The sequence below is a fragment of the Manduca sexta genome, chromosome 5 (assembly GCF_014839805.1).
Source record: "Manduca sexta isolate Smith_Timp_Sample1 chromosome 5, JHU_Msex_v1.0, whole genome shotgun sequence".
Lineage (NCBI taxonomy): Eukaryota > Metazoa > Arthropoda > Insecta > Lepidoptera > Sphingidae > Manduca > Manduca sexta.
This window is the reverse complement of record NC_051119.1, coordinates 146,156-170,556: the sequence shown is the minus strand read 5'-3', so window position 1 is coordinate 170,556 and position 24,401 is coordinate 146,156. Positions and strand designations below refer to the sequence as shown.

Genomic DNA, 24,401 nt, shown 5'->3' with positions numbered 1-24,401 from the left:
GCAGTCGTCACCCCAGTGGATGGGGAGGCCCAAGGTATGCGGTCCCCAATTCTGCTCACCAACGAGTCCACAAGAGTGTCCTCTCTATTACAAGCAGACAGCCGAAGCTCCAATGAGGAGCAATTATGCCGGGACACTAGCAACTCCTTCTCGGCCTCCGCCAGCTGCAGCTCCAGCATTGCAACCACAGCCAGCAGCTGCTGGGCACGCGCATTCACAATCTCTCTGTCTGCTGAGTTCAGCTTAAATTTTTTCTCAGAGACCATGCCGTTAGCGATTTTGGTGATGTCCAGCAGAGAGGAGTGTGCCCGCTCCAGCAGCTCCGGCTTGGAAGCGCCGCTAAGTTCGCCGGAGAGTGGTTGGGCCGTCGTGGACAGTGAGATGGGGGGCTCCGCACCCCCCTCAGCAGGTGATTCGGTTTCGGACACGGACACGCCCGCAGGGCCGGCTCCGGAGCCCCGAGAGATGCCAGCTGCTGGTGGGGCCCAGGAGAGAGGCCTCGTCGCGCCCAGGCATCGCCGCAGTTGGTCCTGATTATCCTCAGGCGATGTTAGGGGACGTTTCTGGCTGGCCAGATAGGAGTCGAACTGGGGAGGGGTGCGGGCCAGGGATCTGCGAGGAGTGAAGCCCTCCGCTGCACTCTGGCGCTCAAGGGCAAGTAGCTCTTCTTCTTTTTGGGCCAATGCTTCGTCCAATTCTGCCTGTCTGCGCCGCCGGGCGGGGGGGTCGGGGTCCGACATCGCCCCGGTCCTCGCGCCGTGTCAGGCAGGGAGTGTCCGGTATAATAGTTATAACGCCACAGATATGGATATTTATTTTGTATAGGCAACACTGAGTACGTCGACCTTCCAGTTGTACGATTAATGATAATTTTGTCCGTTGGCAACCCCGAAAGCACACGCGGCAATTGACACTTAGCTGTCACTTGAAGCTGACAGCTGTCAACTGTCAACTGTCACCTGTCAGCTGTCACTTCACAAAAAAGTTTTGTTAAAGTACCCGCCGTACTGGACCGCGTGCCAGAAGGCACGTGCACATAACCTAAAACTAACCTATAAAGTTCCACATTGTCACTATTTAACTATTTATGAACTAAAACTATCTTATAACTACCGAAGGGGGGTAAGCACAAGTGTCACCGTAACAGATAAGCGACTATAGTTCGCAAAATTAGTCACAAAATAAATGTTTCAAGCTACAAGTCTTCACACTATACCTAAACGGGTCCTTGTTCCTTAAACACACACGCAACAATATATATTACCGAAACAGACACATAAATGTTACTCGCGAGGGAGGCACATAAACTGAGTAAATAACATTTAACAACTACAAAACCGCCACTATTGCAGAGCGCGCCGCGACACGTCCGCACGCTACGGCGAGTAGATAGGGACAGTGGGAATTTCGTTAATCCATTCATGCGCGTCACTAATTAGATGACGAGGCATTTGGCTACCTTAAGAGAGTCATAGTTACTCCCGCCGTTTACCCGCGCTTGCTTGAAGTTCTTCACGTTGGCATTAAGAGTACGAACCATCAGGGGCCTTATTCTCTATCCCGCACGTTATTTTGACAGTGTGTAACAACCACGTAACACAACGCATCATGTTAAGGACTATAGAACTTTGGCTTACAGAATACCATTCCACGCACATTTCTCAAAGATAACATGACACGGCCGCGTTACGCGTTTACACTATCATACAGAATAAGGGCCCAGAATGCTTTGTGTAATTAGACAGTCGGATCCCTCTTGGCCGCGCCAATTCTGAGCTGCCCATTGAATGGCGGTTGTACAGAAGCGAAAAAGCGCCATTAGATACCCTGGCACCAAAAGCACGTAACAAGCACACGGTGTATAGGTTTATCACAAAGGTGAACAGCCTTTAATCGCTGGTCGTGCAAACACTGCCTGGCCACGTTATCTTGTATTTCTTCTGGATACGTTCCAGTAGACACTCCTAAAGTTCTGCTCATGTAGCGTTGGTAAAACCGGCAACACCAGACAAAGCCTCAAGCGGCATTATGCCGTTGTGTGTTGGAGAGGATCTAAAATTTACCTATTTACTTTATTCATACTAGCCTGTCTATGTAGGAACGGTACAATCTTAAAGATGAAGATCATTAAGTCAAAGCAAGCCCTAAGTTAATACAATAACTACAGTTACGACCCTTGTCTTGAATCGAGAATTTGTTCCACTATTAGTTGTGTACCTCTGTTAGTACAGTTCCATTCAAACTTCTTGGCGGCTGTGAAGTTAACTGCGAGCGCAGGTCTGCGCAGGTATAGTCAAATCGACAATATATTTAGGTTCAATTTAATTTTTAATATAACAAAACATTAATTTTCCTACTGAGATCGGCTATACGTAAACAGTAACGCATTTGACACCTAATATTGTGTTCGACGCCTGGAAACTTGCGATCTTCAGAACAACCAAAAAGTTTGAATCAGACTGAATACAGCACTTATATACAGCTATGGATGTGCGCAGTGCCCGCATCGTATCGGTCTTGTTATCAAGGCGCCACTGTTACACTTGTTCTTAGTTTTAGTTCATTTGGGATCACAATGCCCTCAGTTTCAATTAAAACTTGTTATAACTTATAAACTTAGCTACTAAATACAATACTATTTACATATTCAAATAATTGGGAGTCATAAGCTAACATGGTTTAAATATACTACACTTATATGTACTAGGCTTAATACTAAGTTGGAGCCACACCGCTCAGGTCATTATTTATACTGTACGCGAGTTCACTGTTTACTTTAACCGTCGCTTTTCTATCAGCGGTTCCTGAGCTGCTTCTGCGTCGTAGACTGCAAATACGTATGCAGTCGACTAGAGATCGTAGATCCTTTGCTTGTAGTAGGCAAGGCACATGAAAATCCGTACTGGTGCTTACGGTTGCCGTAACAATTCGTATTGGCTCGGTACAGTTTGGTTATCAACACTTCTGTCTCTACTCCTTTTTAGCGGTGTATATAGATTGCTTCCGCCGTCTTGATACTCCATGTATCATGTCAAGCTTGTATTGACGGCGCGTTGAAATAAGCCGACGTCAATCTTATTTAATTTGAAAAGGTTCCGCTGCCGGGAATTTGAATTTTTTCGCTCTAGCGGAGTTATATAATATCTCCAAATACATTCAAGAATTGTTTGTTGCAGATAAATACGTTTTTATATTATGTGCGGCAATTGAATTGAGTTTCCTTGTTTAGACTGCATTGATCTTCTGAATGGATGAATTGGGTTTGTAGTGCTGCTACTGAAAATATAAGATAACGTTGAGGTACATTATAATATAAATACCCCCGACACAAAATGGTGGTCTTTTTAAAATATCAAATCAATCGAATCCTTGAAAGTTAGAAAAACCATTTTGTCAAGTAAAATAAGTTCATAAACTTCAGACCTGAACAGATCTTAATAAATTATAGCTAAAAACTATCTCGATCACAACAGCTTTCAAACAAAAGACGCACCAAAAACGATTCAGTGTTTGTGACTTCCGACACCATAGGCACACTCACTTTTTTTGCCTCGGGGGTTAAAAATAGTAGCTATCCCTATGACATTCATGATATATTTTTGCTCGTGCCACCCTGGATGACACAAAGAAAGGGAGCATCTAGTAGATAGTTATCACATGAAAATATTGAGTTCACCAAAAAGGTTCCTTTAATTTTGCTGAAATTGATTTTGTTTCACAATAATCATGGGATTCATTTATTGATTTCCGCCTCAATTCCACTAGTTCTATTAACGTAGTTATCACTAACTACACAACGCCGGCAACATATTGAATATTTTTAACACGCTTTTATTAGCTTGGGTTGTATCTATGTATGTATGTATGTATGTAACGGAATCTTTGAGCTCAATTTTCACCAATTTCCAGAAATCTGATTAATTTGAAACTTTACACACGTATCAAGGACCGATGACTATGCAATAATTTGATAAGAGATTCCCATTATCCTTATTAGGACCGCCAGGATTAATAAATTCTTTTATAGATCCGCTGTGAAAGAGTAAAAGGGATAGAGCTAGCGCGCGATCTGCGCATGCCTGCGGTTTCGGACGAACAACCCCATGCAACAGTGAAGCCTTAAATGAAATGATTAGATTACGAAATGACTCATGAGACATTTCAATACCATATTATGTCTACAAAAAACTAATTGATAAATCAAACTAAAAAATGAAAAATAAATAATAGTTTAAAAAAACACGCTTTTATTGCTAATCGAACTAAAAAGGAGAAAATAATTTCTAAGTACAAAGAATTTATATTACAGTAGTAGAAGGTTGAAGGATCAATCATAGTTAAGTACCTCAAAATAAAATTATAATAAACTTGAAGTGTTTAACAGAATAATTTTACTCAGAGTAAAAAGCGTGGGGTGCATTTTACTTCGTTTTCATAATTCTCCTCTTATATATAGTAGCCAATAGAATGATTATAATACATACTATATCAAGCATCCTGCGCTTTTTACTCTGAGTTAAATTATTCTGTTAATTACTTCAAGTTTATTATAATTTTATTTTGAGGTACTTAACTATGATTGATCCTTCAACCTTCTAATACTGTAATATAAATTCTTTGTACATAGAAATTATTTTCTCCTTTTTAGTTCGATTAGCAATACAAGCGTGTTCTTTTAGTTTTTTTAAACTATTATTTATTTCTCTCTCCAGAGGAGTGTGTGTTGCGTTGTGCAGTATTATTGCGTGTTGGTCTCAACGTTGACTCTAATTCATTAGGCGAAATGAATTAAAGATTTATTCAATACAAACCTCATTCCGTCGTGAGCCTTTTTAAACTTTCTGTACATTGCATCTTGAAACATTAAGGCTTTCTTCGTAAAAGGTCTGTCTCTCATTTCAATTTGTTTTTGTTCCATTATCTGCAAATGACAATCAATAAAATTATAATATTTTTTTCTTTATCCTGTAACAGGGTATTTGACCATGTTTGATTTCGTGCAAATTATGTAACAGTAATTAGTACAAAAAGAAATCCTTTGTAAACATTAAAATTCTATAAGAAATGAAGAAATAATTCTAAATTCAAATATTTTTACGTGCAGCAGTGGGCGTGGAGTGGAGATATTACTCCATCTCTTTCTTTCGCACGCATCGTAATGTCCGCTGACGTCATAATATGTAAGTATTCCGGTTCTTTTCTGTTTTTTGACACTCGCCCCTAGTATACTCCCAACTATCAAATTACAATGGCTTATAACTTGTGGATATTTCATCACATTTCAATGATTTCTTCTGTTTTAGAATTTATACATTTTATAAGACTTATAAAAAAAAGTCGAATACGCTATTTTACTTTAATCCACCATTTTGTTTTATAAAAAAAAAATACATAGGAATCGTTGATTACGGCGGGACTATTAGCGCCATCTAGTCGCAAAAATATTAAACTTAAAGATTTTCGCGTTTGCGAAAAATAATTTACCTTTTGTAATGCTCCGTAGCACGCATGGTTGGGAAAAAACGTGGGAGGACTATGATATTCACTAGCTATTTGTTGCTTTGATTTAGCATCTGTCGGTGTTAATTGTAATAATTCTAGTAAACATGATTTTTAGGAAGTATTTTGTTCGGTGTCCTTTAAGGAACCCTACCCTCACCATTAACAAAAAGACTTCAAGCTGTTCAACCAGAGGTGGCCAGAACGATAATCTTCTATATATATATATATAAAAATGAATCCCTATTTCCCTTGGTCACGCCATCACGCGTAAACGGCTGGACCGAATTCACTATTTTTTTTTTGTTGTGTTTGTTATTGTCAGGAGAAGGTTCTTATGAAAGAATAAAATAAGGAAGTTGAGCGGAACGTTAGAAAATTTAAGAAAAATTTATTTCAGCGATTGACAGAATGCGCGCTGCAAATTCATAGTTGACAGGACATCGTCTGTCGGGTCAGCTCAATGACTAAATATAAAGAGGACAGGCCTCAAAAGTTAGCTATATGAATAAGTTATATTTATGTTAGGGAAATCGACGCAGAATTGTCAATATATATGTCTATCTCTTTTACTCAAAGCTTATTTGGAACGTAACAAAAAAGACAAAAATAATTGCTTTCTTCGCATATGGCACTATTTCGTTTACTTCAACACACTGGGACCGCCTTGCGGCAGAAACGCCATTTTATGCTGGCCAGTCGGCAAGTACATGTAGTGTCAGACGATGTAAACAAATCTTCATAAATATTGAATTTAAAGTAATATAATCATATTCTCAATTGTTCAGTGTGTTTATTAGTGTATTTGTTAAGTTTCGAAAATGACTCAGTGTTGTGTGAAAGGATGCAAATCGAATTCACGCAAGAAAGACCCCGAAATATATTTTCATAGGTTAGTAACTGTTTTTACCGAAAATTAGCAAATATCTTTGTATAATTACTTTTTGGATGTGTTTTATCAATTAAAATGATATGTGGATCTGGTTTGTTAAGCTTTGGACCCTTTTAGGCGTGATTTATACACATTAAAATCATTATGTTTGTTTACACACGAGCTTAGGGATGGGTGGGTGGATTTGTTTAGAAATTATTGATATCGATATTTTAACAGACGCCCGTTTATCAGTTACGGTTTTTGTCTTTGGAAAGAATGTTAGAGCACACATCAATATTGTATTATTCAGAAGGACAAAATAAGTGAAATTAGAATATTTTTTAAGATAACCAAAAAATTTAAAAACCAAGGCAAAATGAATTGAGAATATTGAGCGACGTGATTGGAATCCTACACCAAATACATATTTCTTTACATTTTGAGAAGATATGCATAAACCACACGTTTAATTAACGCGAGTAAAGATAACTGTTTTCCAACAATATTCCCGATAAGTAAAATAGTAATGATTATTATACTTCACCTAATAGTAATATTACTTTAATATATTGCTATGAATAAAATTAGAATTGTTACATAAAAGAATAGATAAACATAAAAGAAACAACATAAAGATGAAATGTAAGATATATTTTTACAATTGGCGGTCTTATGTTTCGAGCAACCTTTGCATGCACGGAAATAGATACATAATCATATTGTTGTTATTGCAAATAATTATTATAATTGATTATCTTAACCACCATTTTTACGGTCATTGATTTTAGTTTGCTGAACCATAGTTATGTTTCTCGATCAAAGAGCATAATAATAAAATAAAATAAAACCAACCAAATAATTGCTGGCTACGCTATCTTATTCCATTTATCATGTATAAAATAAATATCTTAATCTGTAACTTAAATTTTTAGCAAGGAATAGTGCAACATACAAATATAGATCAAACACAACTGGATGTTTGTCACAACAGGTACTGCTTTGTTTAACAATTGTTACTTATAAATCAGTTTCAGTTTGTTTGTTTACATTATGATTTGTTATATTCATATTATGGTAGTTCCTAACCCCTTTCGTATTTGATCTTTTTGGGGCTTGTTTGTCTCTCTTAATTCTTCGATGTCGATACAAAATTTTCGGTACTAGCATATCACTATTGTAAGGGGCGGAGTCGGCACCATTTTGTTCATGAAATGTGCCGCATGTCACGTGACCATATTACCCATCCTCTATACTTCTTTTATCATTGGGTCAGCTAGTCTATAATATAAAAATGAATCGCTGAATGTCTTTCTAAGCGCAAATCTTGAGAGCAGCTGAACCGATTTCGCTAATTCCTTTTTATAATATTCCTTGAAGTACAAGGGTGGTTCTTACGGAAAGAAATTTTTAAAAAAATGCCTGAAAATCTAAAAACGACAGTTTTCTTTATCCCATACAAAAGAATCGTCATAATACTTAAGAGTCAATTTGAACTTTAATACTATACCATAAAGTTTAAGTGTTAGTGGAGGGGTTCCGGGAAGGCAAAACAATTGACTGACGTTAGATGGAACGATGGAAAGAATTTTAAGTGTTTTTATAATTATATTTTTTGACATAATGTAATTGACTTATCAACATTCTTTTTTCTTTTTTATCTTACTAGCTGACCCGGTGTCCCGGATTATAAAGAATCGACTGTTAGGCGGTACGAAGTTCGCCGGGTCAGCCAGTGATAAATAATAGCAGCTTGTGTTGCTATAGTAAAGCTCTTCGCACACTTATTGTAAAAGAAACGAATCATAAGGGTCGTGTCATAAGCGTGTTCATCTATTAGTAGCACATATGGGCGCACCCATGTACCGCCATCCATTGTCACGAAACATAACTAAAATATTTTATTAAATCGGAAATGAACTAAAGAGATTTATTTGTGTAATTTCAAGAGTTCCTTAATTAATTTTATATTTGTTATTGATTTACTTGAATGTTTTTGTAATTCTTACGTTTATTAATCGTGATGTTCAAATTATTATATTTGTTAGACATCCTTATTATAAGTTTGATTTTATGTAAAAACAAAACATGTTCTGTAATACATATTTGATTATTTAAATGTAAACTGTACGTTTGTACCATTTTAAAGTATTTAATTTACAATTTTAGATTTAAGTTATTTCCTCACTGTCACCAGTTCCGGAATAATTAAGTATCTTTGTTTATAATATCCCATCGCTACCTATTCTTGGTTTAAAATATTGTAAATAATTAACAATTTATTGTAAGAATTGTTTAATTTAAATTACGAGTAAACTTTGGTTAAATCATGTTATATTCAAGCAATGTATTGAATGTCTAAACTTTGTAACGGTTAATGGAGAGTATTTAAACTGAGCATTTGAGCAGCGAGGCACAGTCGTTTTCTATACCTCGGGTTACTAATTATAAAAAGGAAAAAGTGAAGTTTTAGTGTTTCTCTTTACCATGGATTTGGGGGAAACCTCTGACCGAGCGCCGACACACACATATTGGTGAACACTTATTGTTTTTATAATATTGATTGATGTAATATATAGTGCTGTTGGTGTACCTTATTACAAATAAATAAACAAATAGCCCGAGGTCTGTAAGGCCTAACGTTTACAAAATAATTCGCACACGATGCGACGAGGCATCGTTATAAGGTCATTTCCACAGTAGTTAAAATTGTAATTACGCATACGTTATGATTATGTACGAGACGTCACGCGTGTAAGATGCGGTAACATTGACGTATATTTTATAGACAAGGACGTCCATATAAACTATTTGTTCAAAATCTGAACTAAAATGGCAACCAAAACGTCACTGTTATAACCTATTTATTCACTTGAACAGAAAATAATTTCACTTATTTGATTAATTTCACTTCCATGTTTACACTTAGACTCGAGTTCTTATATTATGAGCGTTCGTACATAACCACGCGCTGTCAATGTTGAAATCAAACTAAAGTCAAGTGTACGGATTACAGTACAATTAAGTAGAGCACAATGAGTGTACGGAATGCTAGATCTAATACGTAGTACATATATCTGTGCGTGGAAAGCTTACCAAGTGATTTTGATTGTCCTGTATCTGTTTGTTTAAGTTATTTCTGTAATCAATTTGCTTCTTCAACTCCAAGTCAGCGCGGCGTATATTGTCTCGAAGTTCTTTCAACGCAGTTCGTTTTACGCGCTCCATTGTTTCGCCTCTTTGCTGTTTAGCTTTTATTAACTCGTTATTAATTTTATCAACGTGATCTTTGTATTCTTTAGCTGCAGTCTAAAATTTTAAATAAAACGATAAATTAATAAAATGACAAATTTTTCAGGTTGGGCGACTTGGTTTTTGCCCCTGAAGGAAACATTTTAAGTAGTTAGTTCAAAGTTGGGAAGTCTAGCATTTCTTATCGTCCCAATTTTTCCACACAATCGATGTATACATATCATAAAACAAAGTTCCCAAAACCTGTCTGTATGTAATCAATTTTCTCAAAATCTACTGAACAAATTTTTGTACGGTTACATACATATAAGAAGGTTTAGGAACATTAAGGTTTTATGTAAATTTACTAAAATATAACGATTACTGTTGAAGTTTGTGTGGTTGTAAAAAATCTCGTGCGTCAGGATTTGCCTGGGAATAACTATGTGACACACTGATTTCCACGCGGGCGAAGCTGCGGCCACAACTAGTTAATATAATATGCAGGCATATAGTATCCAGAGCGAGTATGGGGAAGAGAAGTGTCAGCCGAAATACCGTTGTTGTGCATTATCACCAAATTACTACATAGTATAAAACAAAGTCGCTTTCTCTGTTCCTTTGTATGCTTAAATCTTTAAAACTACGCAACGGATTTTGATGCGTTTTTTTAATAGATAGAGTGATTCAAGAGGAAGGTTTATATGTATAATAATAACATCCATTTTATAGTGGAGAAATACTGTTATTTTGTTATGTTATACCCGTGCGAAGCCAGAGCGGGCCGCTATGTATTTATATATTCACATTTTTTCTGTAGCGTATTTAGTATTAGCATTGCACCCGTGCGAAGCCGGGGCGGGTCGCTAGTTTCAGTATAAAATACAAACCATACCTCTCTGCTTATCCGCTGTTCGCGTTCTACTCGTTGGTAACATTCATCAATACGGCTTTGTTCCTGTTGTCTCCACATTCGGCCGATGTGATCACTCTCCTGCTCCATCGCTAACGCTGCCTCTTTCTCTTTCTTGTAGTTCTCCACGCATATTTGTTTTTCAATTTGCTTATTTTGCTGTAAAACAATATTAAAATTAAACAATTGGTTCATAACTTGATCCTATCATCTTTATATTTTTAGTGGATATTTAGTACATAACAGGGCCGAAGGCTACGTCGGATCAAGAGACGGTAAACACTTATGAAGTGATTGAAGTTTAGTTTATACAAACGTAAGGAAATGCCAAAGTCCCACGCAATGGAAATTGACTAGAACCCGACCTTTTGACATAGAACAAAAAACGACTGTTGGAATTAAAGTCCGGCGAGTGATTCTTCGTCTGTGGCGCCATCTATTGGTCGCTCGCGATGAACTTGATTGTAAAATCAATAAAGGTGGCGCTACTTGTTTTATTTGTTACAGTACTTAATTTATAGAACGAATTAAGTAGATATCTATCTAAATCTAAATCGTAAAATGTATATAATCGAAGAGTGAAAGCTCGGTAATCTTGGGTTCTAATATATAGTAGCTATAGATCAGGGTACGCAGGCGGCTTTTTCCTTTTGAAAATAATTTAAATCGAACAATAATAATAGATTTTGTCCTAGAACTCTAATAAAAAGCTCAGTCGGAGTTTTATAACGCCAAAGGATATTTTTGTATGTAAATACATACAAAAATATCAAAACAGGACTAAACTAAAAAAAATTCAAATGCTAACTGCAGTTTTAAAATTAGCCAATCACCCAATCTGTAAGTATGTCAAAAACTTTATTATTGCACCATTTTCGGCATCGATCTGAAGGTGAATGAATGAATTCCTCCTAGCCGAATTTCGGCCACGGCGACCAATCTCAACGGAGATCAGCCAGGAACGCAGGATATATTGTAGTGCACAAGCGTGTGCGCAATACACAGGTGCACTCTCTGTTCCTTCACTCTCATAGTCCGGTGAGACGGCAATCCGACATGACCGGAGAGAGATCAGGCGCAAGTGCGCAAGCGCAGTGCGTGGCAACGTGAAGGTTGCTACTGTAGAGGAACAGATGGTTGCGTTCCTCTATGGAATGAAAAGATTTCCAGTCAAGCAGAACACACGTCGCTACAGGTGTAAACTATTGCCTAGATAGTATCAACGAGAAATTACAAATGAATACTTTGTCAATACCTATGCGAAATACTTACAATTTCTCTTAGTTTCTTCTGTCTTTCTTGTCGCAATTCCTCCAATGCTTTTCTAATTACTGCGTTATCAAATTCCTTTTCAGATAATTTTTCACTTTGAATCCTTGATAATTTTATATCGCTCGACGTTAGGTAATTTTTCTTGTTTGTCATTTGTTGCTGTTTTTTTCTTTCTAATTCTGGAAATAGTTGTTACAAACCTGTACTATTTCCATTAATCAAACTAAAATTATTACTTTATTAATTACTAGCTTCCGCTCGCAGCTTCGCCCGCGTGGATTTCGGACTTCAAAAATGGAGGAGGTGCTCAATTTGTCGGGATGTTTTTTTAAGTATGGTGGTATGCAGGTGGTCCAATTGTCCTGTCAGGGTCTGATGATGGGATCCTGGTGAAATCGAAGAGAGCTTATAGCATGATTCAGTATTCACGCGTGATGGCTTATTATTAGCGTATTTCATGTATAACTTTGGTGTTTCTATACCGATTTCTATGAATCTTTTTTAAGGAATATTTAATAATGTTAACTTTTTTAATTAGGGATGACTGAGAGTGTTATAAACGTAAGAGTAGTCAAATATAATGAGAAAGCTTCGAACTGCTAAGCTATCGGGAGTTACACGTGTTATTGTGAGTCAACCATAAAAGATAGACATATGCTGTCGTGGGATATTTTTACAAAATTTTAAGGAGAACATTTCCGTCATACATGATTTCTGCGTAGCTTTAACCATTAAGGTTGCACACGCGACGGAAGCTTAAAAATGGAGTAATTTCTCCCGTTTTCCCAACATTTCCCTTCACTGCTCTGCTCCTATTAATTGTAGCGTGATGAAAAGTATACTATAACCAGCACAGGAGTATGACAAATAATTGTACCAAGTTTCGTTAAAATCCGTCGAGTAGTTTTTGTTTCTATAACGGTTATACAGACAGACAGACAGGCAGACAGACAGACAGACAGACAGACAGACAGACAGACAGACAGACAGACAGACAGACAGAAAGACAGACAGACAGACAAAAATTTTACTAATTGCATTTTTGGCATCAGTATCGATCCCTAATCACCCCCTGATAGTTATTTTGGAAATATATTTCATGTACAGAATTGACCTCTCTACAGATTTATTATAAGTATAGATTAGCTGACCCGACAGACGTCCCGTCTTAACTATGAATTTACAGCGCGCATTCTGTCAATCGCCGACAGTTATTTCAAACAATTAACATTTATATAAAATTATAATATTTTCGTTAAGTTTTGTTATTTTTTTTCTAATTTTCCGCGTAATTTTTTGATATTTTTTTTCATGAGAACCTTCTCCTGACAATGACTAATGACAAATACAACAAAAAAAAATCTGAAATCGGTCCAGCCGTTCACGCGTGATGGCGTGACCAAGGGAAATAGGGATTCATTTATATATATAGATAATCTAAAATCAAAATCAAACAATATGCCGATTATAGGTTACATGCATGTTAAAGATGTCAAGATGAGAAATCTCACCCAGTATTCAATCATTACTAAGGTGCAAATTACTTGACCATAAATACTTAATACTCTCCGTAAATACTAATCAATTTATTATTATTTAAAGGAAAATCTTTGAGCCCCTTTTTAAGCACATGGCGCGCACGGAGGTGAGAGATTTGGCATGATTAAAGTTCATATTATAGAGGAGTGCGAATTCCAATCGAATTACAACCATTGAATAACCACTATTATTATACTACTAGCTTCCGCTCGCAGCTTCGCCCGCGTGGATTTCGGACTTCAAAAATGGAGGAGGTGCTCAATTTGTCGGGATGTTTTTTTAATGTATGGTGGTATGAAGGTCGTCCGATTGTCCGGTCAGGGTCTGATGATGGGATCCTGGTGAAATCGAAGGAAGCTTATAGCATGATTCAGTATTCACACGTGATGGCTTATTATTAGCGTATTTCATGTATAACTTTGGTGTTTCTATACCGATTTCTATGATTCTTTTTTATGGAATATTTAATAATGTTATTTTTTTTAATTAGGGATGACTGAGAGTGTTATAAACGTAAGAGTAGACAAATATAATGAGAAAGCTCCGAACTGCTAAGCTATCGGGAGTTACACGTGTTATTGTGAGTCAACCATAAAAGATAGACATATGCTGTCGTGGGATATTTTTTACATAATTTTAAGGAGAACATTTCCGTCATACATGATTTCTGCGTAGCTTTAACCATTAAGGTTGCACACGCGACGGAAGCTTAAAAAATGGAGTAACTTCTCCCGTTTTCCCAACATTTCCCTTCACTGCTCTGCTCCTATTAATTGTAGCGTGATGAAAAGTATACTATAACCAGCACAGGAGTATGACAAATAATTGTACCAAGTTTCGTTAAAATCCGTCGAGTAGTTTTTGTTTCTATAACGGTTATACAGACAGACAGACAGACAGACAAAAATTTTACTAATTGCATTTTTGGCATCAGTATCGATCCCTAATCACCCCCTGATAGTTATTTTGGAAATATATTTCATGTACAGAATTGACCTCTCTACAGATTTATTATAAGTATAGATATAGATTATTAACTAACTGAAGATAAATTTGAAACTATATTATACATACAACTGTACCCTCTTATTCATAGACTTTTTTTATCTAAGGACGGAGCATTGCTGTGATAACAAATCTGTTTCTGAGTGCTGACGGCATGACAGCCTTCGCAGTGCGTAGGGTAGGGTCATCATGATTGGCTAATATTGAGATACAATATTAGCCAACTAGTTGCTGTCAGAAAAACAAAAGTGAACAAACAGCAAGCTGTCAGATAAACAAAGCTGAGAAACAGACTTGCCATCACAGCATTGTTCCGTCCTTAGATAAATAACGTCTATGAATAAAGGGGGTAGTTTTTACTTTGTGTCACATCTTATTCTATCAATCATTTTTAATCTACTTCATAATTCAATAATCAGCCTCAAATCTCTAAGATTGATATACCTGCATAATGATCTTGCTCCATTTTCCGCTTGATTTTCTCGAGCCGTGTGTTCTCTCTCTCAATCTCTTCTCGGATAATCTGCTGTCGTTTCTGATTGGCGCTCGCTATCTGCGCGTCATACACTTTTCGACGTTCGACCATTTCCTCTTGTCTTTTACGTGCCATTATTTTTTCTATGTGCGTCTGAAATTAGTAATAACTAACGACTTGATAGGCGATAGCTTAGTTGGGTGTGGGACGGACTGCCAACACGAATGTCCGCAGGTACAAATCTAAAGGGCACACTCCTCTGACTTTTCTAAAGTCATGTGTGTATTCTTTGTGAATTATCGTTCGCTTTAACGGTGAAGGAAAACATCGTGAGGAAACCTGCATACCTGAGAAGTTCTCTATAGGAATTTCGAAGGTGTGTGGAGTCTACCAATCCGCATTAGGCCAGCGTGGTGGACTAAGGCCTAGTCCCTCTCAGTAGTAGAGGAGGCCCGTGCTCAGCAGTGGGCAAGTATATAATACAGGGCTGATATTATTATTATTATAACGACTCGCTCCAACTTCGCCCCAGTACTAATACATAATCGATATTATATTATAAAACAAAGTCCTCAAAAACTGTTTGTATATGTGATAGATTTTCTCAAAATCTACTTAACGGATTTTTGTACGGTTTTTACTGAAAGATAGTGCAATTCTTGAGGAAGGTTTATGTCAATAGTACATTACGGTTTTATGTAAATTTAAATACAACGATTACTGTTGAAGAGGTCACGTGGTTGGAAAAAAAACTCGTGTGTCTGGATTCACGGCGCGTCGGTATGAGACCGCTTGAATTTTATCGCGTAATCTTTTTAGTTTTGTGACAACTCCTAGGATATTAATTTAAATTGTATGATGTAAGTAATTATAATGTGCAGGAAATGCTTAAATTAACTAACTTTTAAATAAAATTTTGAATATAATTCGATAAGAATATCGTATCCGTTGTAATAGCTTCTTAATTACTACATTATATGTGACCATTTTCTTACATTAATGGTATAGTAAGTTATATTTAAAAGATAGACATATGCCATTGCAGACTTTTCTATAGCCCTATAACAGTAACGAGCAATTCCACCATACAGTCTTTTAATATATCTCATTGTGATGAGGAATCGTTTTTAATGAAAGCTCTCCGTCGACTTAATTTTTTCCGACATTTTCGACAATTAACGTCATATGTCAACCAATTTACACGAAACATCAATGAATTATACGAAAACCTTCCTTCTGAACCACTCCGTTCATTGGGAAAACCGTAAAAAATCCGTTCAGTAGTTTTTGTGTTTATCGCCTTCAGACAGACGCGGCAAGCGACATTGATTTATAATAATTATTCATTATTTATTTTTTGTAATGATTATTAAACTAAAAATGCGATTTGACGTGGATGATTTTTGTGGTATGAATAAACTATTATATAAATAATTCACTGTACAAACATTTAAATTAACATGCTGTGGTTTCCTATAATTCAAGAAGAACTTCACACTGGATTTCTACTGTTTATGTGCGGTCGTATCGCTTACCATTAGGCGAACGGCAAGCTCGTCTCGTCATTCAAAGCAATAAAAAAAACCACTTAATATGTAATTGCTACACCATTGTTTTATTATATGTCGCGTATTCTTCGTTAAAGGTTCTTAAATAAATAAATATACTGCCTCAGCAGTGCAATTGCGTACTCCCCTATCACATCATGGGATGGATAACACTTGGCGAAAAGCGCACTATTTGCATCTCTACCTATCCCTTTAGGAATAAAGGCATGATGTGTCTGTAATTTCTTGTAAAGGCACCGTTAACTTTAAAACAAAAAATCTAGCATAGCGTCCTTAAACAGGTTTTTTATTTACTTGGTCAGTTTGTACTTTACAGCGTCTACGCGCCGCCTTTTAGGTAGATAGAGACAGTTGTAAGTTGGTTATTGCGCTACAGGAACTAAATTTTTTAGTTATCTCTATGGTACCAAAATAAATAAGTGCATTATTGAATTTCGACATATTTATCTAAGTGTTACCTTTCTGAGAAAATCATCAATAAGTACTTGATGCCACATGGCTTCTACCGCTCGTTCTTGTTCTTCTATTTCCTTTTTTTCCATCATTTGCATTTTTTGCATCTGTTTCAGCATAATCTCGTCTTGTTTCGTACATCGCATGCCTGTTGCTCTGGAATTACAAATATACGTAACGATCAGCCTAAATTAAACTATAATCGGAAGGGAAACTCGAGTGTTTAACAACTATGTATGCTTACATATATAGAAACAAAGTATAACATGTTTTAGTTGTTATTTTTTTTATTTTGGGACCCGTGCTGCTTCGTATAGTGTTGATAATATAATTAAAAATATTATAAACTGAAACTTGCTGGTGGATATATTTTATACCGCCCGGATAGCGACCACCGTAAAACAAGGTTAAAACGCGTCGTAGTGGCCGATATGTATCGCGTTCTGGAATCAGCCTGTGTATATCCGGTTCCAACAGGCCGGCATAATTGTGTCGACTGCCGAAAGGTAATCATCTCTCGTCAGTCAAGATTCTATTGGACTTACCAACAGGTACAGTGGTGCAATTTGTCATGCTTGTATAAAAAATAACATTACCAATACACCAATTATGAAGTCGGTGCCTGATTGAAATTATTACTATATTTGTTCATGTAAATATTTAGGAATTTTCATTCGGATTTCAAAATTGATAACCATGTAATGTTAAATTATATTTCGTTTGTAGTATCTTTTTAAGGCGGATTAAATTTTGTCAAAAAGTTTTTAGTTGCTTTTTTATGTTAGCAAGAAATGAATAAAAAGCGGCGATAGCCTAGTTGGGTGTGGAACGGACTGCCGAGACGAATGTCCGCAGGTTCAAATCCCAGGGCACACACCTCTGACTTTTCTAAAAAATCATGTGTGTATTCTTTGTGTATTTATCGTTCGCTTTAACGGTGAAGGAAAACATCGTGAGGAAACCTGCACATCTGAGAAGTTGTCTATAGGAATTTCGAAGGTGTGTGAAGTCTGCCAATCCGCACTAGGCCAGCGTGGTGGACGAAGGCCTAATCCCTCTCAGTAGTAGAGGAGGCCCGTGCCCAGCAGTGGGCAAGTATATAATACAGGGCTGATATTATTTAGAAATAAATAGCGTAGTTGCGTCGCACACGCGGTACGACTATCAAGCTGAGCAGTTACGCCTCTGCGTACCCATGAAAAGGGAAAAAGGTGTGTATATATAGACAAACAATCGTAACACAAAAACACAACTGAAAAGTCACAGGAAAGCAAAATTCTTAAATTAATTTACTTGGACGACATACGTATTCGAGTTATTATAGTTTAAAGATCAAACTACTTAACCGGTTTAAAAAAAAACTATGGAACGTACTTATTTCAAATAAAAAAAAAAATACAAATCGGTTTGTAATTAACTGAGTTCTGAGGTAAAAACATAAAAAAACACGTCAAATGGAAAAGCTCCTCTTTTTTTAAATCGGTTAAAAACAACGCGCTTATATACATCTATATATATAAATGAATCCCTATTTCCCTTCGTCGCGCCATTACGCGTGAACGGCTGGACCGATTTCACTATTTTTGTTGTTGTTGTTGTGTTTGTTATTGTCAGGAGAAGGATCTTATGAAAGAAAAAATTAAGGAAGTTGAGCGGAACGTTACAAAATTTTAATAAAAGTTAATTTCATCGATTGACAGAATGCGCGCTGCAAATTCATGGTTAAGACGGGACAACGTCTGTCGGGTCAACTAGTTTATAATGAAATATCATTGTAAACAATAATTTTCGATCCGCTGTGACAAATTATTTATCATATTATAGAACAAAGATGAAACGATTTTCTCAAAATAAATGAACGGATTTTTATTAAATTTGGTATGGAGATAGTTTAATAGCCTAGGAAGTTTGAAGACTACTTTCTATCCCGGAAAAATATATAGCGGGGACTTTAATCCCGGAAATTCTTTCACCCGGGCGAAGCCGCGCACGAAAGTTAATTTTGAATATTTGTATACATTTTTAGCCAATTTGCCGAAGTCCGATTAAAAAAACTGGCCAGCGCTTGATAATAATAGATCGATTTCTCAAAAAGTAAGTAAACCAACCTATTCCTATAGTTAATTACTTACATTTTTTCTCTTTCCAAAGCTTTCAAACACTCCTTTTCCTTTTCCAGTTCAAGATCCTCTTGATACTTTTGTAGTTTTTCATATTTTTCTTTGTAATAATCGCATTCTTCTCTTTGCTTCTTTCTTTCGAGTTCTTCCAAAATTTCCTCGTTTTCTTTCTCCAAAAGTAATTTCAGGTTTTTTCTTCTTTGTCAGAGTTTTATTTCTTCTTTGTCCAATAGTTTTGACACTTTCTTGCTTGTTCTATTTATTATTAATCTGTAAAATGTAAATTATAAAATCAATGAGTACATAAGAATAAAAATATATATTTTACCTAGTATATACTAAGTTACACTGTAGTTACAAACAAGCGCGAGTTGGACTCGAATGGATACCCATTTCGCCAAGTGTGTTCCGTCCTATGATATGATAGGGGGTGAGCCTATGGCCATATTGGGCAGAAATTCCAGACCCAGTTTAATTTTTTACTTTTTAGAGTATTTAAATAAATGCTTGTTTTTAAACATAATTTTACAATTAATTTATAATTTACGCCTACATACTTCATCTTTTAGGCTTAGATCTTATTGTGTATGTGTACACAGTGGCGTGCCTACCATGTCGGGTATGGACAAGCCGAAGCAGCACAAAAAAAATCGTCTACGTTTAATACAAAACTAGTGTTTAAAAAAAATTGACCCGTCATGACCTCTGAAAAAAGTTAAATAACCTATATCAATTATCAACCAATCTCATAAAGACTAACAATACAATGACTGTCGAGTGTCGACGCGCAATGTTCTGTTTTGAAATTTCGTCACATATTACCTACTGTACCTATTTAATTGCTGATATAATAAGATTGTATTTCGCTGTTTACCGGAATTATTGCGTTTATATGTTTTTGTAAATTGGAATATCTCTTACATACAGCGCCGATTAATCATTATCCTTAACCAGAAGTATCCCAAACACTTGTCTCAGTCGAGAAAAATGTGTAAAGCTAATGACACAACTTAGGTAATACTTGTCCGTATGGAAGTATCCATCACGTCAATTAGTTTTGGATACTAGACTAAATAGCTTATAAGGTTCTTAACTCAGTACATTTCGCGCCTCTCGCCAGCTTGTTGAATGTTGTTTTTCATCATAACCTAACAAATTTACTTTCTTCTTTAATATCAAACTTTCACACACTTGAAACTATTATAAGGTATCATATTCTTTTATTTAAATGTTTTAAATAATTCAAAAACATGTAATAAACACAAAAGCTTAAAAAAAATGCATCGCCGGCTCAATCAAAACAAACAACTAGTGTTGCCAGTTACTAATCACAAATCATACTCAAAATTTCTACTAAAATTATACGAAAGGTTTATTTAAAATACATACAATTCGTAAAAGTAATTATTATTAGGTAAATAGCATTATGTTTATTCTAAAATCATTAAATATACATGAAAAATAAAAAAAAACATCCAAATAAGGAATATTATGTAAAATAAATGTTTAATATTAGTAGTGAGTCCACAGACTTGGCAATACTGTTTATAAAGAATGGCTTTATTTCTAGTACTGATTGTTATAGAAACCTACTATAGCTATGCGTGTGTGGTAGGATTTTATGCGTATTCGATCTATAAGTGTTAAAGAGAAAGAAATACCTAGGCGAAAAGCCTCGTAGAACCCCACGCGAGAGAGAGTGACGGAAGATATATTGTGCGCGTGTTTTACATTAAAAATTAAATGTGTGCATACTGATACGATTCAGATGTGGTATATGTTACGATGTATTAGTGTGTGTGTAGGTGCGCTCGGGGCGAACCGCAACCGGTGCGGTGCAGCGATAAAAAGCGCGGGAATTTTTATCTTTACTGTACCGACCGTAAAATTATGATTATTGTTACATATTCCGTTTTGTGCAAATAATTTTAGGGCAAGCCAGGCTTTTGGGCTACTAAGGAAGAACCCTCACAGTACAGTATACATACTTTCGTAAATGGAGTGAGTCGTAGTCGACGACGTCGGACAATTTTTTCATGTCTGCTATGTCCACGGTAGTCTTCATTTCTAATATTTTGCGTTTCTGAAACAATATACATTATTTTATTATATTTGCAAAGTTTTAACGCCTTCATATCTCTGATAATCGAGAGGGCAGTAAGTCAGAAAAGGCTGTTCTCAGTTCTGCTTTATTACCTGGTTAACTACATTATTTTATCGTTCTTACTGCTGTTTATCAAACAATAAAATTCATTTTTAATTTACGTAGATGTATAAAACCTATATAGGAAGAAAGTTCGTTTAAAGTACATACATTCCAAACCAGTAATTGTCACATAGACAACAATAAATAAAGTCGGTCTATGGTCATGCCTCAATAGACGGCAACACTGTCGTTGCCAGTTATCCTGTTCCGTTCCTGCCACGACCGATATCGCGCACACAATAAAGTCGATCCTGATATATGAGAGTTTCATTAAGTCTCCAACCAGTAAAACAGTAATAAAATAGCCGCATTTGACTCACTGCCCTCCAGTGGCGAAAGGTACGACATATAAGTATTTATATGTATAAATACGGTCTGCAAATCGTTCTAATGGCAATTAGATTAAACATAAATGCTTCATAAAGAAAAGCCGGCAGTCATCGGTTTCATTCGAGTTTCGACGTACGGGAATGATCGATCAAGCACGTCAAGTCGAATCAAAGACTTAGCACTTTGGTTGCTTTACATTTGGAAACTTTTTTAGATCTTCCCCCTACTCCTCCCTGGCGACGCCGTTGTATGCACCCTTCGCCGCTGCTGCCTTCTAGATTACCACGGCAGATCTGGTTCTGTTAGCTTAGTCATGTTAATTCTAACAAAAAATGTAACATCGTAATAAGGTTTACTTATAATATTTTGTTTGATTAATAATTATGGTACAAGTCAACGCCAAAACTACAACTTTATTCGGAAATCTTTAGTGACTTGTTACATTTATGGTGCAGACAATAGCTTGCAGTCAATCTGTCTAGTTTGTTCGCATTGACAAACAGATGTCGCTGCTTCTGTTGGTCAAACAACTGCTGGCGGTACAAATTAATATATTGCTTGCAAACCAATTTCCACATTTTAGAAAGGATTTGTTACATACATGTTTTTTTTTAAAACTCAAAGTCGGCTCTTTGCTAAACGCTAACGATTAAGTCAGGCTTTGTATATTAGAAATAAGATGCCGTTTCGTGTGTAAACTTCTCTGATCATCATGAACGAAGTTCTTGCTAACAAAATAATATTAAACGCCATCTAATTGAATCTCTAAACAATGGACACGACACCCACAAAATTGAATAACAAAATTGTACGTAGCTTTTCAAATAGAGGTCGCTAGTAGTGGGTAAAGTAGATTTCAGTAGATATTTTTTTTGTGTTTTTAAAAACTAAAACTAGACAAAATTGGAAAACACAAAAGTAAAAAAAATAGAAATTTTAATAAAAAGAATAATTCAAATTAGGCGACTTTACAACAAAATTTTACAAATAAAATACCTACACAAATTATTTAATTTATGTTCAATCAATACAAATTATTTTTCATTTAAGATTATAATATTTCTATTTCTTGTTTTTTATATCCACCCCATGTTTGTCTGGAAGACATTGCCTAGAGCGATAAGACCGCCATTTATACATGCGCCTTTTGTCTCTCTTTTCTTCTATCATTTTTTTTGTTTGGTACAATAAAGAGTAAATAAATAATTAAATATTGATAGGTAAGTATAACGATTGACGAAATTTTGAATACGTATAATGTAATTTCCGTTCTTAATTTTTAAAATAAAGCCTTTAACAAAAATCTATAAAGGTTATGAAATCGAATTAGGTATTAATAATTTTACTCTTATAACAGATTTCATCAAACTAAATTTTCGATGCGAATTTAGTTAACTTATTAATGTGCAGTTAAAGGTACTTGACGATAATATATTATTATCATTTGTTAATCAGATAAATAAATGCAGTAACCAAAGCAGTAATCAAGACCTACCTTTGGAATTAAAATATCATTATACCGGCAGTTAGACGGCGTTCAATGTAATTAGTTAAATGCGTCATCGCCTATAAAATGAAATGGGGCAGGATATTCTCCCTCATCCCTTGCCCATTACCTACAATAAAACAATTACGAGGCACCCTACGTCCTATAATGAACGGAAAGCTTACCAATGCAGAAAAGTGTTCGCATTCAAAGGTTGGGAGAAATAAGATGGTTAAAATTTGTTGCATTAGTTTGAGGTCAAAAGGGCCTGGAATTATTAAAATCATTCTGGATATAAATCAGTTTCCAAAAAAATACGTTCTACACTTGAAAAGGGTTTTGTTATTAATGAAAACAAAAACTAACCCAATTAATGCAAGTTTTGTCACCAAAATTCTGTTACAAGATATACATCGCAGAAAATATGATAAATACACAATAATATAAAATTCCTTATTGTTGTTGCAGTATTTACCTACCTAAGTTTAAGTTTCCAATAAGAAATACAGCCCCAATATACTTAAAATTATTTTTTGTAATCGCAGTATATATCGACATTTACAGCTGATATTTCATAAAAATATATTTAAAAATTATAACCCGACAAGATACAAGACAAACGAATAAATTATTTTATTCATACGTTTGTAATTTTTAAATTGTTTATATTGAATTTTTATGATTAACTCTTATCATGTTAAAATACCTAATTACAAAATAACCTGGCTTAATATATAGTGATGAATTATAACGACATACGATACGATACATTTAGCTGGTGGTAGGATATATTTTATATCCGCCCGGATAACGACCACCGCACACGAGGTATCCAAACCCGCCATAGTGACCCACGTAAGTGTGTCACGTTCCGGGATCAGCCTGCGTATATCCGGTTACAATATGCCGGCATAATTGTATCGACTGTCACGGCTATCCACCGTCAGACGATATTCTATTGGACCCAACTTCACTTAACATTAGCATTGGGGTCACCTTGCTGTGTCAGTACTTATAAAAAAAAAACGTGTTCAACTAAGTACCTATTTCATGCATACACGTGAAATATAATTAAATAATGTTATATTTTATTCGCCACCGTTTATCTAACTATTAAAAGTTCAGCCAGAAGGGAATTGTTTCACAAAAAATACGAACAATTAATTTACGTGACACGTGGTATAGAAATATTAAGTACTTACATTCGATAAATATGCGATGGATCAACTTTATTTCGTAAAACGTATTAGATGTATAGGATTCGACGCTTTAAACTCACAATGGTTTTAAAAATATAATATAAAGTAATACAAAGTAGTCACTAATAGCACAGCCACAATCGTATAACGGTTATGGCGGACGGCGGTAGAAAGAAAAGGCTATTCGAATTTCAAATTCGGAACTGTCACTATGAAGTGACGTTACCGACGTAT

At 35.7% G+C, this 24,401-nt stretch overlaps 1 protein-coding gene across 2 annotated transcripts; it reads right to left on the bottom strand.

Annotated features, from left to right (window-relative positions):
• Nucleotides 1-1,450: 1,450 nt before the first annotated feature.
• Nucleotides 1,451-24,326, bottom strand: LOC115455955 (trichohyalin). 2 transcript variants are annotated; one of them, XM_030184786.2, is made up of 10 exons: nucleotides 24,171-24,326; nucleotides 20,935-21,029; nucleotides 18,959-19,216; nucleotides 16,832-16,982; nucleotides 14,775-14,958; nucleotides 11,787-11,965; nucleotides 10,497-10,673; nucleotides 9,467-9,679; nucleotides 4,812-4,921; nucleotides 1,451-3,276 (listed from the first exon to the last, which is right to left on the bottom strand). In XM_030184786.2, the coding sequence occupies exons 4-10, from the start codon at nucleotides 16,970-16,972 to the stop codon at nucleotides 3,189-3,191; spliced, it is 1,092 nt and encodes a 363-aa protein (XP_030040646.1). In that variant the 5' UTR covers nucleotides 16,973-16,982; nucleotides 18,959-19,216; nucleotides 20,935-21,029; nucleotides 24,171-24,326; the 3' UTR covers nucleotides 1,451-3,188. The 2 variants fall into 2 exon arrangements, with proteins under 2 accessions (XP_030040646.1, XP_030040647.1); XM_030184787.2 differs by having other exon boundaries at nucleotides 1,451-3,273.
• Nucleotides 24,327-24,401: the final 75 nt, after the last annotated feature.

What these genes read in the sequence shown, in the direction of transcription:
- LOC115455955 (XM_030184786.2), bottom strand. Translation starts at nt 16,972, where the DNA reads ATGCGATGTACGAAACAAGACGAGATTATGCTGAAACAGATGCAAAAA. An exon ending in TTGATGATTTTCTCAGAAAG is followed by an intron (nt 14,959 to 16,831) that starts GTAACACTTAGA and finishes TACTAATTTCAG; the next exon opens with ACGCACATAGAAAAAATAAT. An exon ending in AAGGCTCACGACGGAATGAG is followed by an intron (nt 3,277 to 4,811) that starts GTTTGTATTGAA and finishes TTATATTTTCAG; the next exon opens with TAGCAGCACTACAAACCCAA.